A 22,724-nucleotide genomic window follows, 5' to 3' on the forward strand; every position below is an offset into this window, starting at 1 on the left:
TAAACTCAAATAAATGCATTGTGCACCTTTTAACGTTAAATTTTAGCCAAACTCTGTTCCACACACTTTGGCTATCATTGCAAAACAGGCAGACATGTTTTAAATATTCAAAATGAAAAGGCAGACCAAACTGGGAGAAATAAAGACAAGAAAGGAGAAAACTCAAGAAAGAAAGAAAATATTATTGCCACAAAGACTCACATGGAATGGAATTAACTGGCAGGAGAAATGTCTTCCAAACTGCAACAAAGAATGCAAAAGCTTAAAAATAACTTAGTCACAATCCCACAAACAATTTCGTTCTAGAATACACTACCTTTGTCCCAAGCATTCAATGATGTCACCAGTGACTGTGGATCTTTTCTTCTTCAGAAAAGCAAGTGATGCAGCCTTTCTCAATATAGCAGACCCAGCGATGCATCCCAAAACTGTTGGATTTTTACAACTGAGATTCGAGTTTGACCCAGCAGCCAAGATATGTTGACGTGCCCACGATAAGAAGACAGCTACACTGCACAAATTAACATAAGCATAAAAAGAAATTTCAAGTTACAGTGGAGTAGGATGTGAAGAAATGGATTAAAGATATCACTCCATATCCAACGAGGAATTTAGTAAAGATTTTAAATCATATTAAATAAAATGAAAGTGGTTTTCATAATCCCCAAAAACATTTAGAAGGACAGGAGCGTTGGATGGAATGGATTCTGCCATGTTTTATTTTATTTCATCATAATTTTGAAAAACTCAAATAATGAAGATAGTAATGTCATTCCATTTTTTTCCCATCAATAAAAAGATTAGCCAATCAGTAATTGAGTGCTTTACTCTAATTCTCAGAACTAATGATAGGATAGTTTAACAATGAAGAATGCCTTAACAGCATTACCGAAATAATCTCCTTCCAGAAGTACTTTTAAGTATTAGATATAGTTGTCCAGCCAAAAAGATGAGGATATGATTTATTCATTTAAAGAGGAAATCAATATTCTACTTGAAAGCACATCAGCAAATTTGGCAATAGAAAAATCAACTACTGAAAATAAAGAAATTTCCATCTCACACAGAGACGAACCACCAAAACATATAGCATACGAGAATTTTGAAACAAGAAAAGAGGACTTGCCTTCCAGAAAGGATATCACCTTGGCCACCGCAACGTCTAGGAGAACCATAGATGCTCACCGATTTGACTGCATAAATGAAAATAATATCACAATCACAAACGACTTCTTAGCATTTGCAAATCTCCATTAATATTCTTTATGCTGATACAATTTATCCACTAGAGACGCTTGTACCATGACTAAATTTTCTAGTCATGCTTCATAGAACATTTCTGTGTTCCACCAAAACCTAAAGGCCTAATCAATATAGCCATAGGAGACACCCAACACGTGCACCAAAACAGACTAATCTAAAATGAAAGACTTCTTTGTTGCCCTTGCAGAATACTGTTATTCAAGGAAAATCTTTGATCCCCTCCTCCAAAATAAAGAACAAAATAAGACTTATATTTGTGAAAGAACTACCTGTGTCACCATCACTTACAAGATCAGAATTTCCTTTCCTAAGGATAGTAACACCGCCAATCCTGTTCATTAACAACAGTCCATAATTGTCAATAAAATGGAGCATTGAATCACAACATAGATAATAGTGAGAAATAACTAAACATTGGGGATCAAAGCAAACTACTTCAGCATTATGCCATCATCTAACTCCCTTTATTGTTCAAAGATATTAATCTCCTTTTAGCAAAAACAATCAGGAGCTGAGCGAGTAAATTTAAAAACACAATGAAAACTAACAGATGCTTTTTTACCACTCTATTAGTCCAAGTACAAGTATGGATGCACAAAATTTTACAACTCAGACTCATTGTCTGGATACATGTTTCATAAACATCACAACACACAAAAGAGCAATTGTCTGAAAGCATTGACATAAAAGAAGCTAGTATGTTGAATCAAGGAACTTACTGTTTGGCAAGAGATAGCAGTTGTTGAGGAGCATCTACATCATTTACTTCACAACTCAGTACTTTCTGAACAAGACGCTTATATTCATTGACATTTGGTGTTAGAACAGCTAAGGGGTAGCCACGAACAAGGTCAAGATTATTTGTAACAAGAAAAAGACCATCCTGAACAACACCCAGAAATTTAATGAGAATGCTCAAACATAAAGACTGAAAAAAAAAATGAAAGGATTCACATGTTGGTCAACCTTGTGCTAGATATCTAAAACTCAACATACCTACCCCATCTATAACTATTGGGATATTTGACTGTCTTGCATGTCTCATAAGTTCACTCACACAATCCTGACAATATTGAGCAAATTTTGAATTAAAGATGGTGGACAGTGGCTGAAAGAATGTCATGAAAGCATATAAAACAATATCATACAACTGAAATAAGAAAAATATATTGTCTGCAGCACAAGTTAGGGAGAAAACCTTCAGTACCAGAAAGCATTAAGTTTCAAGAATTATGCCTTACAACATTTTAAATCAAATGAACCTTTCATATGTATTAAAAAAACCTTGAGTTATTCTCCAGTAGTCTATTTCCATAAATGAGTGTTTTTTGTAAATCACTATATTATAGTTTGCTTGTTTTGTTTTGTTTTGTTTTTTATAGAATGATTCACGGTGGAAATTAGCATCACATGAATGAATTAGATACACCATACATGTTTAATGATAAAATGGATGGGATTTACCATCCTAACATTAACATGTTACACTTAGGAGGGAATGGTATAGGAATAGAGAAGCCCTGACCTAAGATCGCATCTTGTAGTCTGAAGAAACACAACTCACTAAAAGACTAAATGCATATACCTCACTAAGAATTAGAAAGAAAAATTATGAATTTAAGATAAAACTCGAAAAATTAAACACCATGTGTAATAAAAGAGGTACACAATGAAGCATTCAAGAGAAAACATACCAGAAGAAATGGGTCTCTTCCAAGGCCTGGACCAACAACAAGGCAGTTAAATCTTTCCATCCACTTATCAACTTCAGAAAGAACCTTGCTTGCTATGGATCTCTTGTTTTCGTCCCTGAAATTAGTCTCTCACTAAAAACAACACCCACTTGGTTTCGAAATGTTCATACAGGGGCACAATATAACATTAACTAGAAGACTGGATGTTATACCCGACACTATAAGATTCTTCCAAAACAGGGTGCACAATCAACTCAGGACTGTAGCTTTTGATGACAGGAGCAGCATCTTTTGTACAAAAAACATGGGACAGATCTGCACCCTGCATGGATGGGAAAATAATGGGATAACTTGAATTGATAGAAAAGTTTTTCTTTCTTTTTCAGATCAAGAATTCAGTTAAATGGCAAAATGCAAGATATGAAAGGAATGCTTGCACTAACAATTTTTAAGGCCGAAATTGCAGCAAAATATGGAGCTCCTGTGTACTCACGGCACCCTCCAATAACAGCTATATTTCCTGATTTGAAACATAAGTGAAGGAAACATTAGACATGTCTTCTTCTTCTTCAGCCAAAAAATAAAATACAATGATACAGGGTCCTGGATTACTTTTTCGCTAACTGAATGAATCACCAATTTGGGCTGTGTTTGGTTTTTCTTTTGGGGTGCTACAAACTCAATTTGAAAAATAAACCCAGTTTCATGGCATGTTTGGATACCCTAAAAAATAGGTCTGCACATCAAAATTTTGTCTGAATACTGAAATTTTCAGAAACAAAACTTAGGTTGCCTCGCAAATTCACTTTCAAAACTTAAGCTTGGATAAGTTTAATCTGAACTTAAGTTAGCAAACTTATATCCAAACATTGTCTCCCAAATATTACCCTTACTATCAAGTAGTCGTTGAAGTAAAACTACATATATGACTAATACTCCAAATACAATATCCATTAATTAGTCCGTAAATTCATATATTTCAGTAACTTTCAGGAACCATTTTAATGTTTTTTTTTAATATTTAGGAGACTACTTATCATAACTTCTATTAATTACATATATATATATATATATATATATATATATTCTGCTTTAGGCACCGTTTAGAGCAAGAGTAATACATCATGTACTAAATCATGTACTAAATCTATGGTTTATTCTCTAGTAATAGAATGGATCATAGAAAGATGCAATGCAAGGATGTTGTTATACCAGCCTGGCCTTTATGTCTGGTAGGATCAAGGGTAGGAGTAATTGCTCGAATAACACTCTCAGAGTCAACCTCAATAGACCTTAGGGCTTGCATATCTCTAGAATGAGGTCTATGATCAATGGAGCCTTCCACACACCTTATCAAGAATTGTTGTCTTCTGAAAACAGGAGAAGAAGACAATATGCAACTTTTTGCACAGTCCAACAATAATCGGGAATTCATGCCATCTTTCATTAGCATGAGCAAACAACAGTCCCTACTAACACAACACAGGCACTTTTATCTCTTAGAAATTCGGAGGAGTTAACAGTGGTCATAGCCAGAGATGAGTTTAAAAAATGGCCATCTCATAAAAACTAAATTGCGAAGTTAATTTCTTCGTAATAGTAAGCATGCCGACAATTATTAATTTCTTCAACAAACCAATTGAATTTTCAATTTCTTACCAGAAATGTTAGAGAAACACATAGTTTGATTGAAGCAAAATAGAAGTTTTGAAATTGACGCAGATAAAGGGTAAAAAGAGGATACGATACGGCGATTCACAAACTTGGCAATACCTGCAATTCCCACCGTTCCAGAGAGCTTTCGACTTCTATGGTTACAGTATGTTATGATGACTCAGCTCAGTTCATTATTCAGACCAGTCAAATATTGGGCCAACGAAATTCTAACAGACTATAATATATTATTGGGCTAAGGTAATTTTGAAATACACCCCACCTAGCTGCTAAGTTTCATTGCATTTATACTTTTCAGAAATACCCTTCTCAGGATATTAGTACCACGAGAACAATCATATTTTGATGACTAAAATAACTATTCAATAATTGTATTATAACTCATAGGATTCATTTGTTTAGTGTATATAATATTTTATCAATTTTATGAATCGTGTTGTTGTGCTTTCCCGTTTCTGTGGCTGTGTAGATGGAATTTATGATGAGGATTTTCATTTTACATTCTGTTTTGATCGTGGTCTTTGAACATATAAATTCATTGTTGTCTTACCAAGTTTTAACCCTCTACAAAAATGGTTAGTTTTAGCAATATTGTGTGGCCACAAATAAAAAATACAGCCGAGCGAATGAAATTTGTTTAAAAGGTTTAAAGTCCAAACTTAATCCAATAGTTATATGTTTTATAAGATTCTACACAAATGAAAATTGTACTTTGATCGATTAATGATATGAGAATGTGGTCGTATTAAATATTTTACGAGGTTATGATTTATTTTTGAACAAATTAATACGTGATTATACGTTAAATTGATGTAAAATTGATTAAAATCTATTTTTTAATGCAAAATAGTAAGTGTTTGGTTTTCAGAATCAATTAAAGAATAAAAGAAATCATATTGAATGAAAAATAATTAATTTCTTATTTCTGTATTAGAGAATTGATTCAATTAAATTATTTCTCTAACACTGAATCAAACACACTCTTAATCATCAGAATGATGAGAGAAAAATAAGTTCATAATAAACAAGTTATAAAATATGAAATTTGAACTTGTTAGTTTACCTTTTCTAAAAATTAATTTTAAGCTATTAATAAGGTATAAATGTATTTTAAAATTTTAATTTGAGTATACTTTTATAGTATATTTTTGTTTCGAAATCCTAACGATCTTCTGACGTCCATAAAATTCAAAAGTCGTATATATAAAAAAAAGTTAAATATATGCATACATTCACTATGATAAATTGAGAAGCATAATTATAAAATAATGACTTAAACCTATTTATAAAATAAATAGATTAATTATATATATATATATATAAACTTAATTAATTAGCAACTTATCTCTATATTTATATTTTTCTATATAAAAAAAATCAATATCAACTTTTATTAAAAAAAACTTAATTTGATATTTTTGTTAAATTAACATTATCGTCGTTTAACATTTTCTTAATAACATTTTTTAATGATTTAACAAGTGACACTTTCTAAACTAGTTAAAACCAGTATAATATAAAGAAAAAAATTGATTCTAGTAAAAAACAACAAACTCAATTAAATAAAAAGTATAAAAATTAAAGTGAATCCTAAATTAAATATTATATATATAAGAAAAAAATTCGAATCATTTTCACGTTGACACATCTATCATGTGCAACAAAAACTTTAAACCTATCTAAAGGAAGATAAAAGAAAATCATCTCTTAGGTTTAGGCTTTTTATACCGGTAAAAAAAGACTTTTTATACCGTTTCTAGCATCGGTATAGAAGCAGGTGGTATAGAAGGTTTGATCTTTCTACATCGGTTCCATGGCAGGTATAAAAAATTATTTTTTATACCATTTCTAAAACCGGTATAGAAAGTCCTCTTGAAAATGAAAAGTTATGTAAGAAAAAATGACTTACTATACCGATTATAGTTCCAACCGGTATAAAAAATTACACATTTTACACCAAGTATGACCTCAACTGGTATAAAAAGTGATTTATTATTTTTTTTATGAAAAATTCGTTTATGCTTCTTACCACATACCAAACCTGTATATAATTACCCAAAACATCAAAAAAACAAATCTCATTCAATCTAATATTTACATGAAATTGAATGTAATGTTTATATGAAATATAATACTACTCCAAAACGAATTACTACATAAGTCATAAAACACCTAACATCATCTTATATATTGTATATAATTACCCAAAACTTCTAGAAAACAAATCTCATTCAATCTAATATTTACATGAAATAGAATCTAATGTTTATATGAAATATAATACTACTCCAAAACGAATTACTATAAGTCATAAAACACCTAACATAATCTTATATACTGTATATAATTACCCAAAACATCCAGAAAACAAGTCTCATTCAATCTAATATTTACATGAAATAGAATCTAATGTTTATATGAAATATAATACTACTCCAAAACGAATTACTATATAAGTCATAAAACACCTAACATCATCTTATATACTGTATATAATTATCCAAAACATCCAGAAAACAAGTCTCATTCAATCTAATATTTACATGAAATAGAATCTAATGTTTATATGAAATATAATACTACTCCAAAACGAATTACTATATAAGTCATAAAACACCTAACATCATCTTATATACTGTATATAATTATCCAAAACATCCAGAAAACAAGTCTCATTCAATCTAATATTTACATGAAATAGAATCTAATGTTTATATGAAATATAATACTACTCCAAAACGAATTACTATAAGTCATAAAACACCTAACATAATCTTATATACTGTATATAATTACCCAAAACATCCAGAAAACAAGTCTCATTCAATCTAATATTTACATGAAATAGAATCTAATGTTTATATGAAATATAATACTACTCCAAAACGAATTACTATATAAGTCATAAAACACCTAACATCATCTTATATACTGTATATAATTATCCAAAACATCCAGAAAACAAGTCTCATTCAATCTAATATTTACATGAAATAGAATCTAATGTTTATATGAAATATAATACTACTCCAAAACGAATTACTATATAAGTCATAAAACACCTAACATCATCTTATTTAAACACCTAACAACAGTTTTTATTGAACAGAAGAAAAGAAAGTGGCGAAAGAGAAGTGACATATGAGACAAAGAAGGACAAAATTCACAAGTTAAATTACTAAACAATGAGAAAAGCCAAATTCTTCTACTCGTCAATTTCTTAAAATAAATAGGAATCCTTATGAATCAACTGAAAGAAAATAATAAACGAACCATGGAGATTCAAAATAGATGGGTGAGAGAAAATTATTACCTTAAAAGTGAGTTTTGTGAAATGAAATTAAACAATAAACCAAAGTCTAAAACATGAATGATGTGTAGAAAATAAAAAAACATGTATGATTTAGTTTGAGTACATCAGTATATGAATAAACCACTGCTAAAGAAGAAAGAAATAATCAGATCCATACCAGAAAACTAAATCAGAAGTCAATTCATTACAAGTATAGTAACCACCGAACTGACCTTGGAAGGATGCACAGAAGATCGATATTACCTATCCAAAAGTCTTCCCAAGAATGAAAACCTCTGCAAAACAAAAACTAAAACCTCTTCAAAACAAAAATGCTTCTACTTTTACATCCAAATACGAATTACATTCCCGATTAAATCAAATAATTTTTTCAAATACTTTTAGAATGAGATTCGTTGGATGCAATGTCATTCGCTGGAAATGAGGTTTAGCACGATTTTTCTTTCTTTCTTAAATTAGACTTTGATAACTTTAAAAGTTACCTTATACTGATAAAAGAAATTTCCCAAAAATATGTACATAATAATTGAATAACACGACACGAATGAATAAAGTTACTCTCAAATCAAATCTCAATAAATAATAAAAACCTTACAAATCCATCACGTGATGTGTCTAAGCTCCTCCAACATGCTTTTTTTTTTCTCGGAATCTTGACTTGGTAGTGAGTAATACTAGAGTCTTGAATTTAACTAAAGTTTAAACATGCCTTAAAAGTAAGCTGGTTTAATTTTGAAAGAACATATATAAAATATTTCAAAAAAAAAGAAAAATCTTCGTGCCTTCGAAAACTAAGAATAATTATAAATATGTAAAACGTATAAACATTATAATTTCTTAGAACTAAACAAATTATCGTAACTTAAAAACGAAATGATCGTAATTTTCAAAAGAAAATAGACATAAATGAACATAACTTCAAAAGAGGAGAGTGAAGCATTATACAATAGTCAATGTTGCTTCTTACCAAAAGGATCTTCCCTTCTTGTGCTGTCTCTGCAGAAAAAGAAAACAGAAAAAAAGAGAGAGAAAATAAACAAGTGAAGAACAAAGACAAACAGAAATAAAGTTGAAGTTCCTTAAAGAGATCATGAAAGTTTACACACTGACATAAAAGGTGACGTGTGTCATCAAAGATATTAACCTCATTTATTAGACATTCGATTTTATTTTATTTTAGTCAGCAAACCAAAACAAAACATTGCCTCACTTTCTCACTGCTCTGTGTTTTACCTTCTACTTACGTCTATCAGAAAATATAACAACTCGATTTCCCCATCCCCAGTCTTCCAATCTGAGAAACTAAATAAGTCGACATAAAGTAATTCAATAGAGGTGACACTTCAACACACATCATGTAGAGAAACTTTTAAGCTTAAGCAATTGGGAGAAAACAGAGATACGTTTGTCTGACACATAGGAAAGAAAAGAAAAATAACATAAAAACAAGTAGGTAGAGTACAAAAGCAAAAGCAAATAACTAAATTTGACAGATAAAATAATTAGAGTAATTATATACAAACTTATCGTTTCACTAATACTTACAATTGTTTGTATTGTCTCTCTTTTCTTATAGCAACGTATGTGAAGATTGGTATGAAGGTTTTAATTAAAAGATGGTTGAAATTCAAAAAGAGGCTGTCCAATTTAATGGTGGGAACAAGAAAGGAGACTCAGAACTCTGTCCAATTTAATGTTCAGCTGTTGAGAGAGCCAACACATCGTTTCGCTTATAGATTTGTTTCTTCTGTCTCTCTCCTTCAGCGCTTTCTAATTTATGTTCTTCACTCTTTCATGCCCTCACATCATAGTACTACTTCTACTCTTGCATTTATGCATGCATTATCAATTATTAACATTCATCATCAACTCCACTTTCCTCTCATCATCAACGTTATTTCAACAATTATGAGTCATTGATTGGAAGAAAAGACTTAGATAGGAAAACCTGCCACTACTTTAACACCAAAAAAGAAACCTAGTGCAATGGCCACACTTTTTGTTTAGGGCAATGCATTTCAATTATCAGTTCTAAAGATTTTATCACACTGGCCTGGCAAGAAGCAAATTAAAAAGAAAAAGGTTTATGGTGTGCGGTGAAAGGAAAGTAAAGGGAATCTTTCTAAGATATAAAAATAGCTTATATCTTACGTGAAAATAGTTCAAACTGATTTATTCAATTATAAAAAAAAAATAAAATCCAGGTGCTTATTATAACCAACTCATATTTGGGTGGTACGTTCATGAAGGGAACACACTCTACACACCAACTCATACATTTTGACATATACAATAAAGTAGTATCACAATTTTCTTGTTAGTGTGTCTCCTTTTGGTGAATTTTCGTAATTAATTAATTTCAAAGCTACTACTCCTAAAATGTTTCTGCCACTGCACCTATTAATCTAGGAGGGAATTCTGTGACTCTGAATGACTAATTTATTCCATGCCTCGTTTAAGAAATTTCATTTCAAGTTTGAAAGAGACTACAGAAATCACGTGAATTTGAAAGTGATCTCCATGATGTACATTGAGTCCATTATCTTCTTTGGGCCTTTGGTCCTTAACTCATTTAAGTTTGATACTGATATTCTAACAGTTCTTGTTTTGTTCACAAGAAAAAAAAAAGCAGTACTGGTAAGCCAATTGAAGAAATGGTGCTTTAATAATGCGCAACTAAATAATGTTGCTTCCTAAGTTCGATTAAAATTAGAAGTTTCTATGGAATTATTTTTTGTATTGACATTCTATTTGAAATTTGAAAACAGTCACTACATATAATTGTCTGATAATCTCGAGAATCACACCTTTAGAGATGAACACAAAAGGCTAAAACATATCTTATGGAGAGCAACTCAGAAGTTAGTCATAAAAATCTATTGGTCTATTTGGAAAAGAAAAAAAAAACAGGAAAAACAACACAAATAATGATTCCTCTTTATTTGATGAAAAATAAAAATTGACTTTATAAACAAAATATTCTTCTCTTTTCCATTTTGTTTCCTATTTGACAACCAAAGGAAATGTTATGACTCCCACCCAGTACATGAGATCAGTGTGTTTTCTCTTCATTTCTGCTAATAAAAAGGAAATGAGAGCACACAGAGGAAGAATATTCACTAAATACAATCCAAAAGAAGAAATAATTAAGTAAAATATATTTAAATATACAAAATAAAGCAGATGAAAAAAATCTAGAGAAGCTCTACTCCTGAGAGAGAAGACTTTTGATAGTCTTTATCCAAGTAAGCCTTTAGTAACAGACATAACTAATGGATTTCATATAGTACAACCTATGATCAGAAAACAATAATCAAGGAAAAAAAGAAAAATGATTGATCACAACTATTAAATTTCTATTAGAGATAGTACATATTTGCAATTAAGAGTGTTCTTTACAACTATATTCCCTTCATGCTTAAATATAGCAACAAACATCATGCCACCTAACCCATTGCACGCATAATTTGGCCACAAAGTTTACGATTATTATGTAATCCTTGCATGTCTCTGCTTTCATTTTATGCTGCAAGAGTCACACTCTGCTACTCTCAAAACTTCAGTGTGTAGTTCTTATAATTTACAAGGAGCACTTTCATTTAGCATGCCACTCTTTTCTTTCACATAGTAGGACTAAAAGGAGTGAACTGCACCAGCAAAGAGATTTTGTTTAAATATGTTTTAGCAACTGAGTTCAATCCATTTAGTCCACCCTCTCCTCTGATATTTTGGTTTTTAAATTAATGGCTGCAACCATGGTTATCAAACTCGCAGGTTGACTCGTACACCCGTACGAGTCTGCGAGTCATGACAGTGTTCACGGGTTAACTCGCATATAAACTCGTTTTTTTTCAAACTCGTAATGAACTCGGAGTAAACTCGTCGACTCGTACCAAACTCGCGAGTTCGAGAGCGAGTCACCGAGTTCGAAGAACGAGACGAATTGACACAAAAACATGTTGTTGGCTTTCGGATTTTAAGCCCAAACCAAAACCCCAATGCCCCAAATCGAAAATCCAAGCAAAAATAGAGATCGAAACCCAACTCGAAAACCCTAATCGAAGAAGAGAAGATCGAACTTGAAAACGTTGACCTATTTCGAAATCTCAGCCCCGGTCATTCACGTCGCAGCTCCGATCATCTCGCACGGCAGCTCTGATCGCCTCGCGTGGCAGCTCCGTCGGGTCGCTGGTTCAGTGGCGTCGTTGTTCCCTTCTTCTCTTTTCCCTCTTTCGAATTAATGACATACGTATATAATATATCTTTCTTTGTTTTTTATTTCATTTTTTCTACTTTTACTGATCATTACATATATAATATATTATATATCTTTCTTTGTTTTTTTATTTCATTTTTTTTCTCTGGCTTTTGTTGTTGTTCTGTTACGTGTATATATATATATATATAATATATCTAGTTTTGCTTTTTATTTATTTTATTTCTGGTTTTCTAAAAATTAAATTATTTGATTTTTAATTGATTGAGACTGGTTTATAATGTCTGGAAGTGAGACTGGCAAGATAATGTTGTAGATGATAAAAGTAGAGGATTGGGGTCAAAAAGTTTAGTGTCTGCAACCTCTGAACATGACATTACTACCTGCCCAGAGGTTGCAGACACTAAACTTAGTCTAAACCAAATATTAAAACCAGAGTTTAATAGTATGTCCATGTGTTGGTATCTGTACAACAAAAGCCAAAATATAGGTATTTGGATTGGGCATTAACGACCACACCGAAACCTTTTTATCTCAATTATAGGGTTCGCAACTTGAATATACCAGAGAACTATCCACTAAAAGACCAACGATTAACTTGCACAAAGGAGGCAAGTTCTAGTTGTCTTAGTCTATTTCAACAAGAGTCATCACTTGTCAGGGATCACGATTTCATGATTAGAATTTGGTAGCTGGCTTCATGCAAATTCTGTCAAATCACTAATAATTTTGCAGAATTTTGGAAAATTCTGAACTATTCTCTTGAAGAATTTAGCAGAATCCAAATAATTACTGTTCAATTCAATTATAATATTTCCGCTTCTGTTCAATTCAATTCTAGTGTTTCGGATAAGGAATTGTTTACCAAGTGTAGTCACCTGCTTACGAAGGGTGACCACATTCATTTGAATCAATACCCGAAGAACAGTCTTCAATATGCATACAACCTCATGCTTCTGTTAAAAGTCTAGAGCATGCATAGCTAAGGGCAAAACCTCACATTACATTTTCCGCTGGGATCAAGATTATCGAACTCGCGGGTTGACTCGTAAACCCGTACGAGTCTGCGAGTCATGACACTGTTGACGAGTTAACTCGCATATAAACTCGTTATTTGTCAAACTCGGAGTAAACTCGGAGTTAACTCGCTGACTCGTACCAGACTCGTGAGTTTGAGAACGAGTTACCGAGTTCAAAAAACGGGATGAAATGACAGAAAAATATGTTGTTGGCATTCAGATTTTAAGCCCAAATTAAAACCCCAACGACTCAAATCGAAAATCCAATTGTAAGCAGAGATCGAGACCCAAATCCCAAACGGAAAACCCTAATCGAACGTTGACCTATTTGAGTTTGATATTCATCACCTTCGATGCCGTAGCTCCGCTCGTCCACGTCGCAGTTCCGATCACTTCGCGTCGCAGCTCTGTCGGGTCTCTGGTTCAGCGGCGTCACTGCTCCCTTTTCTTTTCCCTCTTTCGTTGTTCCCTCATGCGTACGCATTCCCTTCTTCTCTTTCTCCTTTTACTAAACATTATATCTTGCTTTTATTTTTCCATTTCATTTTTTTTGTTTTTCTGACTTTCGTGTTTGCTGCTGTTACGCGTGCATATATATATATATATATATATATATATATATATATATATATATATATATATATATATATATATATATATATATATATATATATATATATATATATATATATATATATATATATATATATATATATATATATATATATATATATATATATATATATATATATATATATATATATATATATATATATATATATATATATATTTTGCTTTAATTTCTTTTAAAATGTTCGTTTATCTTATATGTTGAAGTCGTGTTTTAATATTTTAATTTATTTATTATATAAATATATCTTTTAATGCATTTTTTTATAAAATATATATTTTATTTTATATATGTATATTGTACGATATATTTTTCATATATAAATGGTAATATGTTAATATGTGATAATAATATAATATTATTAAGTTAATATATAAAATAAATTTATATTTATTAAAAATGAAGTGAATAAATAGAGAAGAAAAATCCTAGATAAACAAAAAGAAAAAAAGATAAACAATTTTATAAAAAATAAGTAAAAATAATTATTAATTTTAAAAAATTTAATAAATAATTATATTGGAAAGGGTAAAATCGGTATTATAAAATGTAGATATAAAAGAGGAAATAATTTGATCTGCCACTTTCTGCACCAAAGAGTTTATGCTACGTGAAGCGATGTGAAGCTCTTCAGCCATAGGTAAAACCTCTTCACATGTTTTAAGAGCAATGAGAGTGTCTGTCCAGTAACCAAACACATGATTAAGGAATTTTTCTGTCTGCATGATGAGATTCCCCTCCATAGTTCTCACTCATTTGCAGATACTCTGCTGCACACCTAAGACCAACCACATTCGATGCATTCAACTCCATTTTGACACCATAACAAAACTTAACAACATGCAAAAACGCCTTGGCTCCTCCAGGTAGACCAAGCAGTTCCAAAACAGACTTATCAGGTTCGCATGGTACTTCCCTCATCAAACTTTCTAGCTCTCTGCTTCTTGATATCAGTGGAAACTGGTAACGCGGCAACAAACGAATTAATCATGCAATGTGACTGGTAATGACAACAAACAAATATATAGGTTGAAGCATAACTGATACTCCTATTGTTTTGTGATGCATACAGTGATATATCTTCAAAACGCATTGTGTAGAAAGTATGAAAACACACCTTGTGGAGATGGAAAGATGTATCACCAATTTCAATGATGATATCACTTGGAAGTCCAGTTGAGCAAAGCCTAGAATAATCATTTGGAAGCCAACAAGGTTACTGATAACTGATAAACTATAACAAGATTTCACTGATAAATAAAATGATGAATTATGTACAGAATATATAGCCACTGTTGATGTAACCCTAAGAACAAGTATAATTTAATTGAAGTTATAATGTTCTCAATTGTGAATTCGATTTTGAACATTTGTTGGGAAAAACACACGACAAATGGAATCATCCACGCATACAAAAGATCTTTAGATGAAACACACACAGAGGTTTATCATGTTGGTTATACAACCGATCTACTTTGTTTGTAACAGTGAAAACATATTTCACTGCCATGCATGTATTCATCAGCCACCAATAGACAAGACAGAAACTTCCTCCGATTAACCAAAACTAGTGTTTTAAGCTTGTCAAAGGATGAAGGAAACATGCTATAACAGTGACACAAAAAAGGGACAAAGATCACTTATGAGATTATAGAGATGTAATTAAACAATAAGAAAGAAGTGGAAAAGAACTGACCAACTTTGGCCATAGAGGTAAAACATTTCAGATTTGGATCCCAGCTTCATGCACGCCATTTGTGGCACTTAATTAACGTCAAAATGTTCCTTCAAAGTGGCAAACAAAATTAAAAGCTACATGATAGCTATTATCCTTTTTCTCTTTGTTTCTGTTTTGGGTACTGAGATTTTTTCCACGTTTTTCTCTCACAGAAATAATTTGTTATGCCAATGTGTTGTAGTGTGTATACTGATTCCGGTTCTAAAGGTGGAAAATTTAGGAAGAAAAATAAGCTACAGCTGTTATACTAATGTGTAATGAGAAGAGTGATTCTCTATTGAGGCTGTTAGAATTAAATTTCGTTATCGTAATAATAAAAATAAAACACTATATCATGGTTGAGTTTAACAAAAGTTCTCTGTGCTTAAAGCATGTTGATGAATGCTCCATTTATTATTAGATTCTATTGTCAGTAAAATTTATCAAAATATATATATATATATATATATATATATAGTATTAAAGAATATATTCATTAAATTGTAATAAATAATTGATTTAAGCAAATCTATTGAATTTTATATTTATAAACAATAATAGATCACGTTAATAAAATGTATTACAAGTTTCTATCAAGAAATTATTATAAATTAAGTATATATTAAAAGAATTACATCTAAAGTAAAAAAATTATTATTTTGAAAAAAAAAAATAATATCATATGCATATTCTGTTATCTATTCGAGCTGATATTTGATTTTATAAAAGAAAATAAATTTTTGGTAAAAACATTTCTCACAGTGTATTTTTGTAAACATACATTATATTATTATTATTATTATTATCCTATATATATATATATATATATATATATATATATATATATATATTAATATTAGTATAAACATAAAAAGAATGGATAATTAATAATTAAAAATAAATACACTTCGCACTTGAAAATTATATTTTACTAATTTGGTATGCAAATCTAATACGGAGTTTCATAGAATATGTACAAAACTTTAGTAGAAAATAATTTTCAATTAGATCATGCCTAAATTTAGGTTAAATTAATTTATAATAAAAAAGGAAGTGAAAGGGAAAAAACTATTGAATACTTTTTTTCTATTCTTATACATTTAATAAATGAATCAGTCATAGTGGTATTTTCACCCATGAAATCCAGGTAAGGAAACCTATGATATATGAGAGTCAATTTATCATACTTTTATATTCTTATATATTTCTAATCACATATGTTTTTCCATAGATTTAAAATAGCTCCAAATTTTTTTTTTCATTGACTACTTTGTATACACAATGTTTAAATGTTCATGCCAATAATCTTTAGGATGCTTAAAGTATAAAGTATAATAAATAGTATTATAATTTTTTTTTCTTAGATATAAAGGTATATATATATATATATATATATATATATATATATATATATATATATTCAATATGTTCTTTCTAGCAATACTTATATTTATTTTAAAGTTTGAAAATTTAATTTACCATTACAATAATATATTAATTCATTTTCTTTTTAATAATATTTGTATGTATTGTTTTGTTATTGGTCAATTAGACACAATATCATTCCTGAAACTATATCATCTTTTTAGGTTTAAGAAATATATTATTTATGATGGCATTGAATCAGGTATTTTTTAATTATTTGACAAAATTTTAATACAATTTTTAAAATATACAAATATTTACTGGATCCAGTAGTAAAAATTAATCAAATTCAATATAAACATTGTTTTGTTGCCTAATAAATTAGTTCAGTCATGATTAAGTTACATATTATTTTTATTGTAGAATAATATTTTTAACAAATGTTCATCGAATTTAAATTGTCAAAAGGAATGGTTTTATGTGAATCAAAATTGACATACTTTTAAATAGAAGTGACCAATGATGATAAGTAAATACTTTTGCATTATAAAAGGAAACATGTGTTACCTCTCAATTTTCATTTTCAAAAAAAGACATTAGAATCAACTTTTTTTTTATCATGTAAAAATATTAAGTTTAAAATAATTATTTTAACCTAAGTTCATGCCTAAAAGAAGTTCCTGTAAGATAGATCCAACACTTTTATTTTTCACATGTATAAAAAATTAGATCAGTTTAAAGTGAGAAAGTGATGATCTATTATTAAAAATATCTTATAAGCTTAAACTATCTATAATCCCTCATTTCCTCACTTCTTGAAGTTAAATCTAGTGAGTATTGGTAACAAGAAGAGAAATGGATTGGTTGGGCTGATTGGGCCGGGTCGACTTGAATTAACATTTATGTGATGAAATTAAATGACAGGAAATGACGCACCTATTTTTTGTTCCTGCACCCATAGATGTGAGGAAATGACAGTTTTATCCCCTATTTTTTCCTTTATGCCTAGTCTTGTACCGTTTGTCATCGATAAAAAAATAAGGAGAAGAAGAAACATGAAGGAGGAAGGAGTGAGAAGAATAAGCATGGTGGAGGAAGGAAAGAAGAAACATGGGGACACCTAATATGAAAGAAGGGAACACGCGATTTGAAAATATTTCTGAAACACTGAATCCAAAAGGTTTATTTAAATGTATTTCAAAACGTACTTACAAATTTAAAAACACTTTTCAAAATGTTCATGTAATTTTATTAAATATATTTTGGGTTATGTAATCCAAAGGTATTTTGAATATAAAAATATGTTTTGAAATGTATATTTCGAAATGTATGGTTTTTAATATATTTCAGATTTTACGTTATGATATATGGTTTTGCATTTGAAAATATTAATAGCACAATTTTAAATTATTTTAAAAAATAAGCATATTTATTCAATTTGTCAATCATTGATGCACAAATAAATAAACGTTTCAAAGGAAAGGGAATAAAGGACTTTGAAGGAGGACTGAAAAACAAAGAACATAACGAAGAATGTAAAGATGTAAAATGAAAGAGGAAGAGATGTATGAATAAATAAGAATGACAAATAAACTTGACACCGTAGATATTGTTTAACCTTGTCTCCATTTTGACAAAGAATACTCATAGTGTAAGGATAATATCAAAATTTTCATTTAGGTATAGAGATTTGGTAGGAATGTACATACCCTCTCATTCCTATTCACATACCTATCCTAATAGTTATTTCGCTTAATTTAAATTGCCAAATTACTGTATTTATTAGGTAACCTAATTGATATTGAAATAAAAACATTAAGTAAGCTAACACCAACTCAGATATTAATGTTTGTGTACAGGTATAAAAATGAGGATAAATTATTTTTTTTTGAGAGGAGTATAAGGTAATTAGGGATGACAACGTGTCAGGTCGGGCACAAATAGTGCCTACCTGACCCGCAAAAAAAATAAATTGTTCGCTACCCGGCTAATAAACCGACGGATATCTGTGGATACCCGATATCCGCAAATATTTAAAAAAAAATATTTTATAAATTTTTTAATATTAAATTATACAAATAAAATATAAATTAAATTAAATTTTAATTATAATTAAATTTGACATAATAAAATATACTGCTAATTTTAATTTTAGTTAAATTTAACTTAATAAAATATAAATTAAATTTTAATTTTAATTTTTTGCGAGTAATGGATACCTACGGGTACGGATAGTATGATACTCATACCCGATCCGTTTATAAGCGGGTATTAAAATACCCACTACCCGTTATCCGCGGGTAGTAACTATCCGTCGTGGATTTTATCCGCGGATATCCACGGACGCGGATATTTTTGCCATCCCTAAAGGTAATAAAGTTCGTTCTGCTCCCACCTTATTGTTTATATTTAGGGATAACATTTATCATTTTATTATCTATAACAATATATAAAGAAAATTCCATATTTTGTGTTCACATTTCAAATTTCTAATTTTACCTTTTAAAATATAATTATTTATTAAATTTTTGAAAATTGACCGTTATTTTTACAAGTTTTTTATAAAATCGTCTATCTATGCCTTTTCTCTTTTTTTCTATTTATCAACCGTTCTCTCATCTTTTCTGATATATTCCATTTTATTTTTTATAAATATAATTTTATTTTATATATTAACTTAATAAAATTACAATATCATCACCTACTAATATAATATCATGTATATGTAAAAAATGCGTATACACATATACGATAGCGCTTGTGTTTACGCTAGTAATTTTAATGAAGATAATTTGGGGTTTATAAGTTTTGTGGGGTGCGGGAAGAAAAAAGGGGTGCAGGAAGAAGAAGCAGCAAATCTAGAAAACCCAATTGTTTTGATTTGACCCAAAATGAGACTTGAGCATCATCTACGGTGAATCGGGAGTTATTACACTCCAATCTAATAAACCCAAAATTGCAGTGTAGACTTCAGAGTCTTCCTCTCCTTCTCAACACAGTCAGATCGTCGATGTCGAACGCAGGGTAAGTTTTGTCTTTTCTCGATAACATGCACGTCGACTTTCGCTCAAGATCCGTGTCAAAATGGGAAATTTGTTCTCCTGCGCTGATTAGTGCCTAGAAAATATGAACTTGCAACATGGGTATAACAATGAGTATCGTAGATTCATGGGAATGGGTAATTCTTGTGTGAACAATGCGTGCCATCTGTGTTTTGTTGCTTACTCTTGTGTTTTTTTAGAGTTCTGGGAAATTGAGATTACATTATTCTAGCTGGTTTGTTAAAAAGATTTGTGGTGTATGATTTGGAGCGGATTTAAGTGGACTAGTTTGTCCTGTTTATGCAATACAATTTTTGATAAATTAGATAGATGATTTTTTTTCTTCAAAACAATTGTTATATTTCTGTGTTCTTTTTTTGAGGAAATGTTGGGTGTGTTCCATTCCACTATATTTGGCGCCGTCCAAAATGCTCTTTTCTATATATTGCATGACTAATATGCCAACGATCCTTGCAGATTGACTTGACCTCTCACATTATTAAGGTGTACTTGACATTGAAGGTAACCTCTCCATACTATTACTTTTTTGATAGTAGGATTCTGTTTGGATAATTTTTCCCTCGAGCATGTGTAGGAGAAGAAAATTAGAAGAAAAGATGAAATAGGTTTTCTCAATGGCTAAAGTTAGTTTATGTACAAGTGAAAAGTCAGATTTTTGAGAAGCGAGATCTTTTTATAAATTAGTTTGTACACAAGTTAGTATTAACTTAAGGATTTCTTTTCTTAGTTTCTTCTTCTGGAAATGTTTATCCAAACAGGTAAATCTGGTGTTTGTATTGGTTTAAGTTATGCATATCTGTAAACTATGTTCCATGTTCAGCTGGGAATAGGGACTTGGCTTTAAGTATAATATCTGATTAACTTACTGGCATGTAAAAGTCATGTTTAAGTTGGCTAGATGAATTTTATTTATTATAATTTTGTGAAAAGTGGTTTGAACCAAACTTATGTCTATACAAACCAACGTAATAACACATTAGCACATCTCATGCAAAGAGTTTTCTGAGTTTCACTTTTGAATTTTGTTTCGGGGTAGGGACCAAGAGCCTACTAAAAGAATCTCTCCAGTATCCTCGGCGAAATCCACTCCTTAGCTCGATCGGTTGGGATGACGATCGGGGTACCTGTCTAAAATACTCCGATGCTTAAGTTAGGAAGGGCCGATCGGTATATGAGAATATCAGCTGTAATAAATGCGAAATTAAGATCTCCACCAACCTACCTTTGGGCCCTATTTATAGCTTTCGAGATGGGCCTGTAATTAGGGTTTCTTAATGACGGCCCAATGATCCCTTAATGGCGATTATTGACTCGTTTAACCGATAATCGTTGGCTTAAGTTATATTATCGTGCGACCGATGGTCGCTTGGCTGGGTTAATGACGATATGTTTTCAACAAGCTAATAATGTGTTTTACCGATCGACCGTCAAGTATTTTTATAAGGTTCGTCGCTGCTGTTCAACTGATGAACCGATGGACCCTCGTGGTCAGAGGGTCCGCTGTTGTTGTTTTACCGATGAGCCGATGGGCCCTAGAGGTTAGAGGGTCCATCGTTGCTGTTGTACCGATGAACCGATGGGGCTTAGAGGTCAGAGGGTCCACCGTTGCTGTTGTACCGATGAACCGATGGGTACGAATACGATTAAGTCTCGACTTATATGTTCGACCGTTTGATCGATGGTATGGCATCTTATCTGTTTGACCGATGGTCTTATGTTGTAACGATGCTACATGACTATTCGTTTGACCGTAAGACCGATGATCCCCTGAGGGTCTTATATTTGGCCGAGTGACCGATGGACATACAGTACACAAGCCCCCCCAGCCTCGAGCGATAGAAATGAAGCGAAGAGGTTTTATCAAGACCGTGGTGCCGATCGACCGCCAGCGTTTCCCAACGGTTACATTGCCTCGAGGATCGTGCCTGACAGTTACGATTTCAAACGTCGCGAAGTATGGACCGTCGATCTGATTGTGATCGTAGGGTTCTGGGGTTGCCACGTGTCACATGGTCCCCCCTATAAATAGGTTTGTGTGGCTGTCGTTATTTTCACGCTTTCCTTTCTCTTTCTAGCCGAGCTTCCGATCGTTTTCTTCTATCTGCAGGTAAAAATGTCTTCCAGCGCGTTGGGTTCAGAGGGTCTGTCGGGTGGAGCGGTCGGGTGGTCTGGGGGCGTTGGGTCGGTTTCCGCCCTGTTTGAATCGTCTGAGTCGGGGACTTCGCTCGGGGGAGTGTCGGGCGCAACAGGTTCCCCAATTCTCCTGAGTGGCAGTTCTGATGCTGAGCGACCGGTCGTGGAGGCGGCGGAGCAGGTCGCAATTTCTGACGAGAGCGGGGACATCATAGGGATCGACGTTGGCGACGAGGGGGACGGAGCCGATCTGCCGGAAATATCGGGGTATGACTGGGCCCCCTATGAGCCGCGCACACTCGCGACCAGGTTTCGATGGGGCAACGACCTGGGGGATCTGGTCGAGCGGACCAGGATATTCAGCGAAGAAGTAGAGGATAGACACCTTCGGGTCAAGATATGTGCCGGCAACGAAAGAGTGTGCCATGGGAAGGGAGAGGCGAGGCTAGACTTCTTCTATGTGTACGCCTGCCTTTTCCATGATCTGGGCTTGACCGTGCCGTTTACCGATTGGCAGATGGCAGTCCTCCGCCAGATCCGGTGCGCACCGACGCAGATTCATCCGAACGCCTGGGCGTCTATGCAGGCGTTCGACGTCCTATGCCGAGCGGCCGGTCTGACACCCACCATGCCTCTG

The 22,724-nt window shown here is 32.0% G+C and overlaps 2 protein-coding genes across 7 annotated transcripts; both read right to left on the reverse strand.

Moving 5' to 3' along the window:
• On the reverse strand, positions 1-13,733 carry LOC114177462 (pfkB-like carbohydrate kinase family protein). 6 transcript variants are annotated; one of them, XM_028062823.2, is made up of 13 exons: positions 13,528-13,733; positions 8,912-8,940; positions 8,157-8,219; positions 4,170-4,327; positions 3,401-3,477; positions 3,170-3,279; positions 2,958-3,072; positions 2,264-2,326; positions 1,983-2,146; positions 1,533-1,594; positions 1,127-1,193; positions 317-511; positions 1-240 (listed from the first exon to the last, which is right to left on the reverse strand). In XM_028062823.2, exons 4-13 carry the CDS (start codon positions 4,261-4,263, stop codon positions 213-215), a joined length of 975 nt encoding a protein of 324 aa, XP_027918624.2. In that variant the 5' UTR covers positions 4,264-4,327; positions 8,157-8,219; positions 8,912-8,940; positions 13,528-13,733; the 3' UTR covers positions 1-212. The 6 variants fall into 6 exon arrangements, with proteins under 6 accessions (XP_027918624.2, XP_027918623.2, XP_085527101.1 ...); XM_028062822.2 differs by lacking the exon at positions 13,528-13,733 and adding an exon at positions 12,038-12,219; XM_085670975.1 differs by lacking the exon at positions 13,528-13,733 and adding an exon at positions 12,038-12,219 and having other exon boundaries at positions 8,890-8,940.
• A 608-nt stretch (positions 13,734-14,341) lies between these two features.
• LOC146888035 (BTB/POZ domain-containing protein At1g30440-like) lies at positions 14,342-15,686 on the reverse strand. The gene is made up of 3 exons (XM_085670760.1): positions 15,507-15,686; positions 14,928-14,997; positions 14,342-14,770 (listed from the first exon to the last, which is right to left on the reverse strand). Exons 1-3 carry the CDS (start codon positions 15,563-15,565, stop codon positions 14,513-14,515), a joined length of 387 nt encoding a protein of 128 aa, XP_085526886.1. The 5' UTR covers positions 15,566-15,686; the 3' UTR covers positions 14,342-14,512.
• Positions 15,687-22,724: the final 7,038 nt, after the last annotated feature.

This window comes from Vigna unguiculata, chromosome 3 (assembly GCF_037176805.1).
Source record: "Vigna unguiculata cultivar grain cowpea cultivar isolate G323 ecotype 2 chromosome 3, ASM3717680v1, whole genome shotgun sequence".
Classification (NCBI taxonomy): domain Eukaryota; kingdom Viridiplantae; phylum Streptophyta; class Magnoliopsida; order Fabales; family Fabaceae; genus Vigna; species Vigna unguiculata.

Bases quoted from the DNA above. Each gene is read 5' to 3' on its own strand.
- LOC114177462 (XM_085670973.1), bottom strand. From the start codon at position 4,410: ATGCTAATGAAAGATGGCATGAATTCCCGATTATTGTTGGACTGTGCA. The intron at 3,478-4,169 runs GTATAACAACAT...GTTTCAAATCAG, and splicing joins CAGACATAAAGGCCAGGCTG to GAAATATAGCTGTTATTGGA. The intron at 2,327-2,957 runs GTATGTTTTCTC...CAATATTGTCAG, and splicing joins GAAGAGACCCATTTCTTCTG to GATTGTGTGAGTGAACTTAT.
- LOC146888035 (XM_085670760.1), bottom strand. From the start codon at position 15,565: ATGGCGTGCATGAAGCTGGGATCCAAATCTGAAATGTTTTACCTCTAT. The intron at 14,998-15,506 runs GTCAGTTCTTTT...TGATTATTCTAG, and splicing joins TACCTCTATGGCCAAAGTTG to GCTTTGCTCAACTGGACTTC. The intron at 14,771-14,927 runs GTGTGTTTTCAT...CCGCGTTACCAG, and splicing joins CATCTTTCCATCTCCACAAG to TTTCCACTGATATCAAGAAG.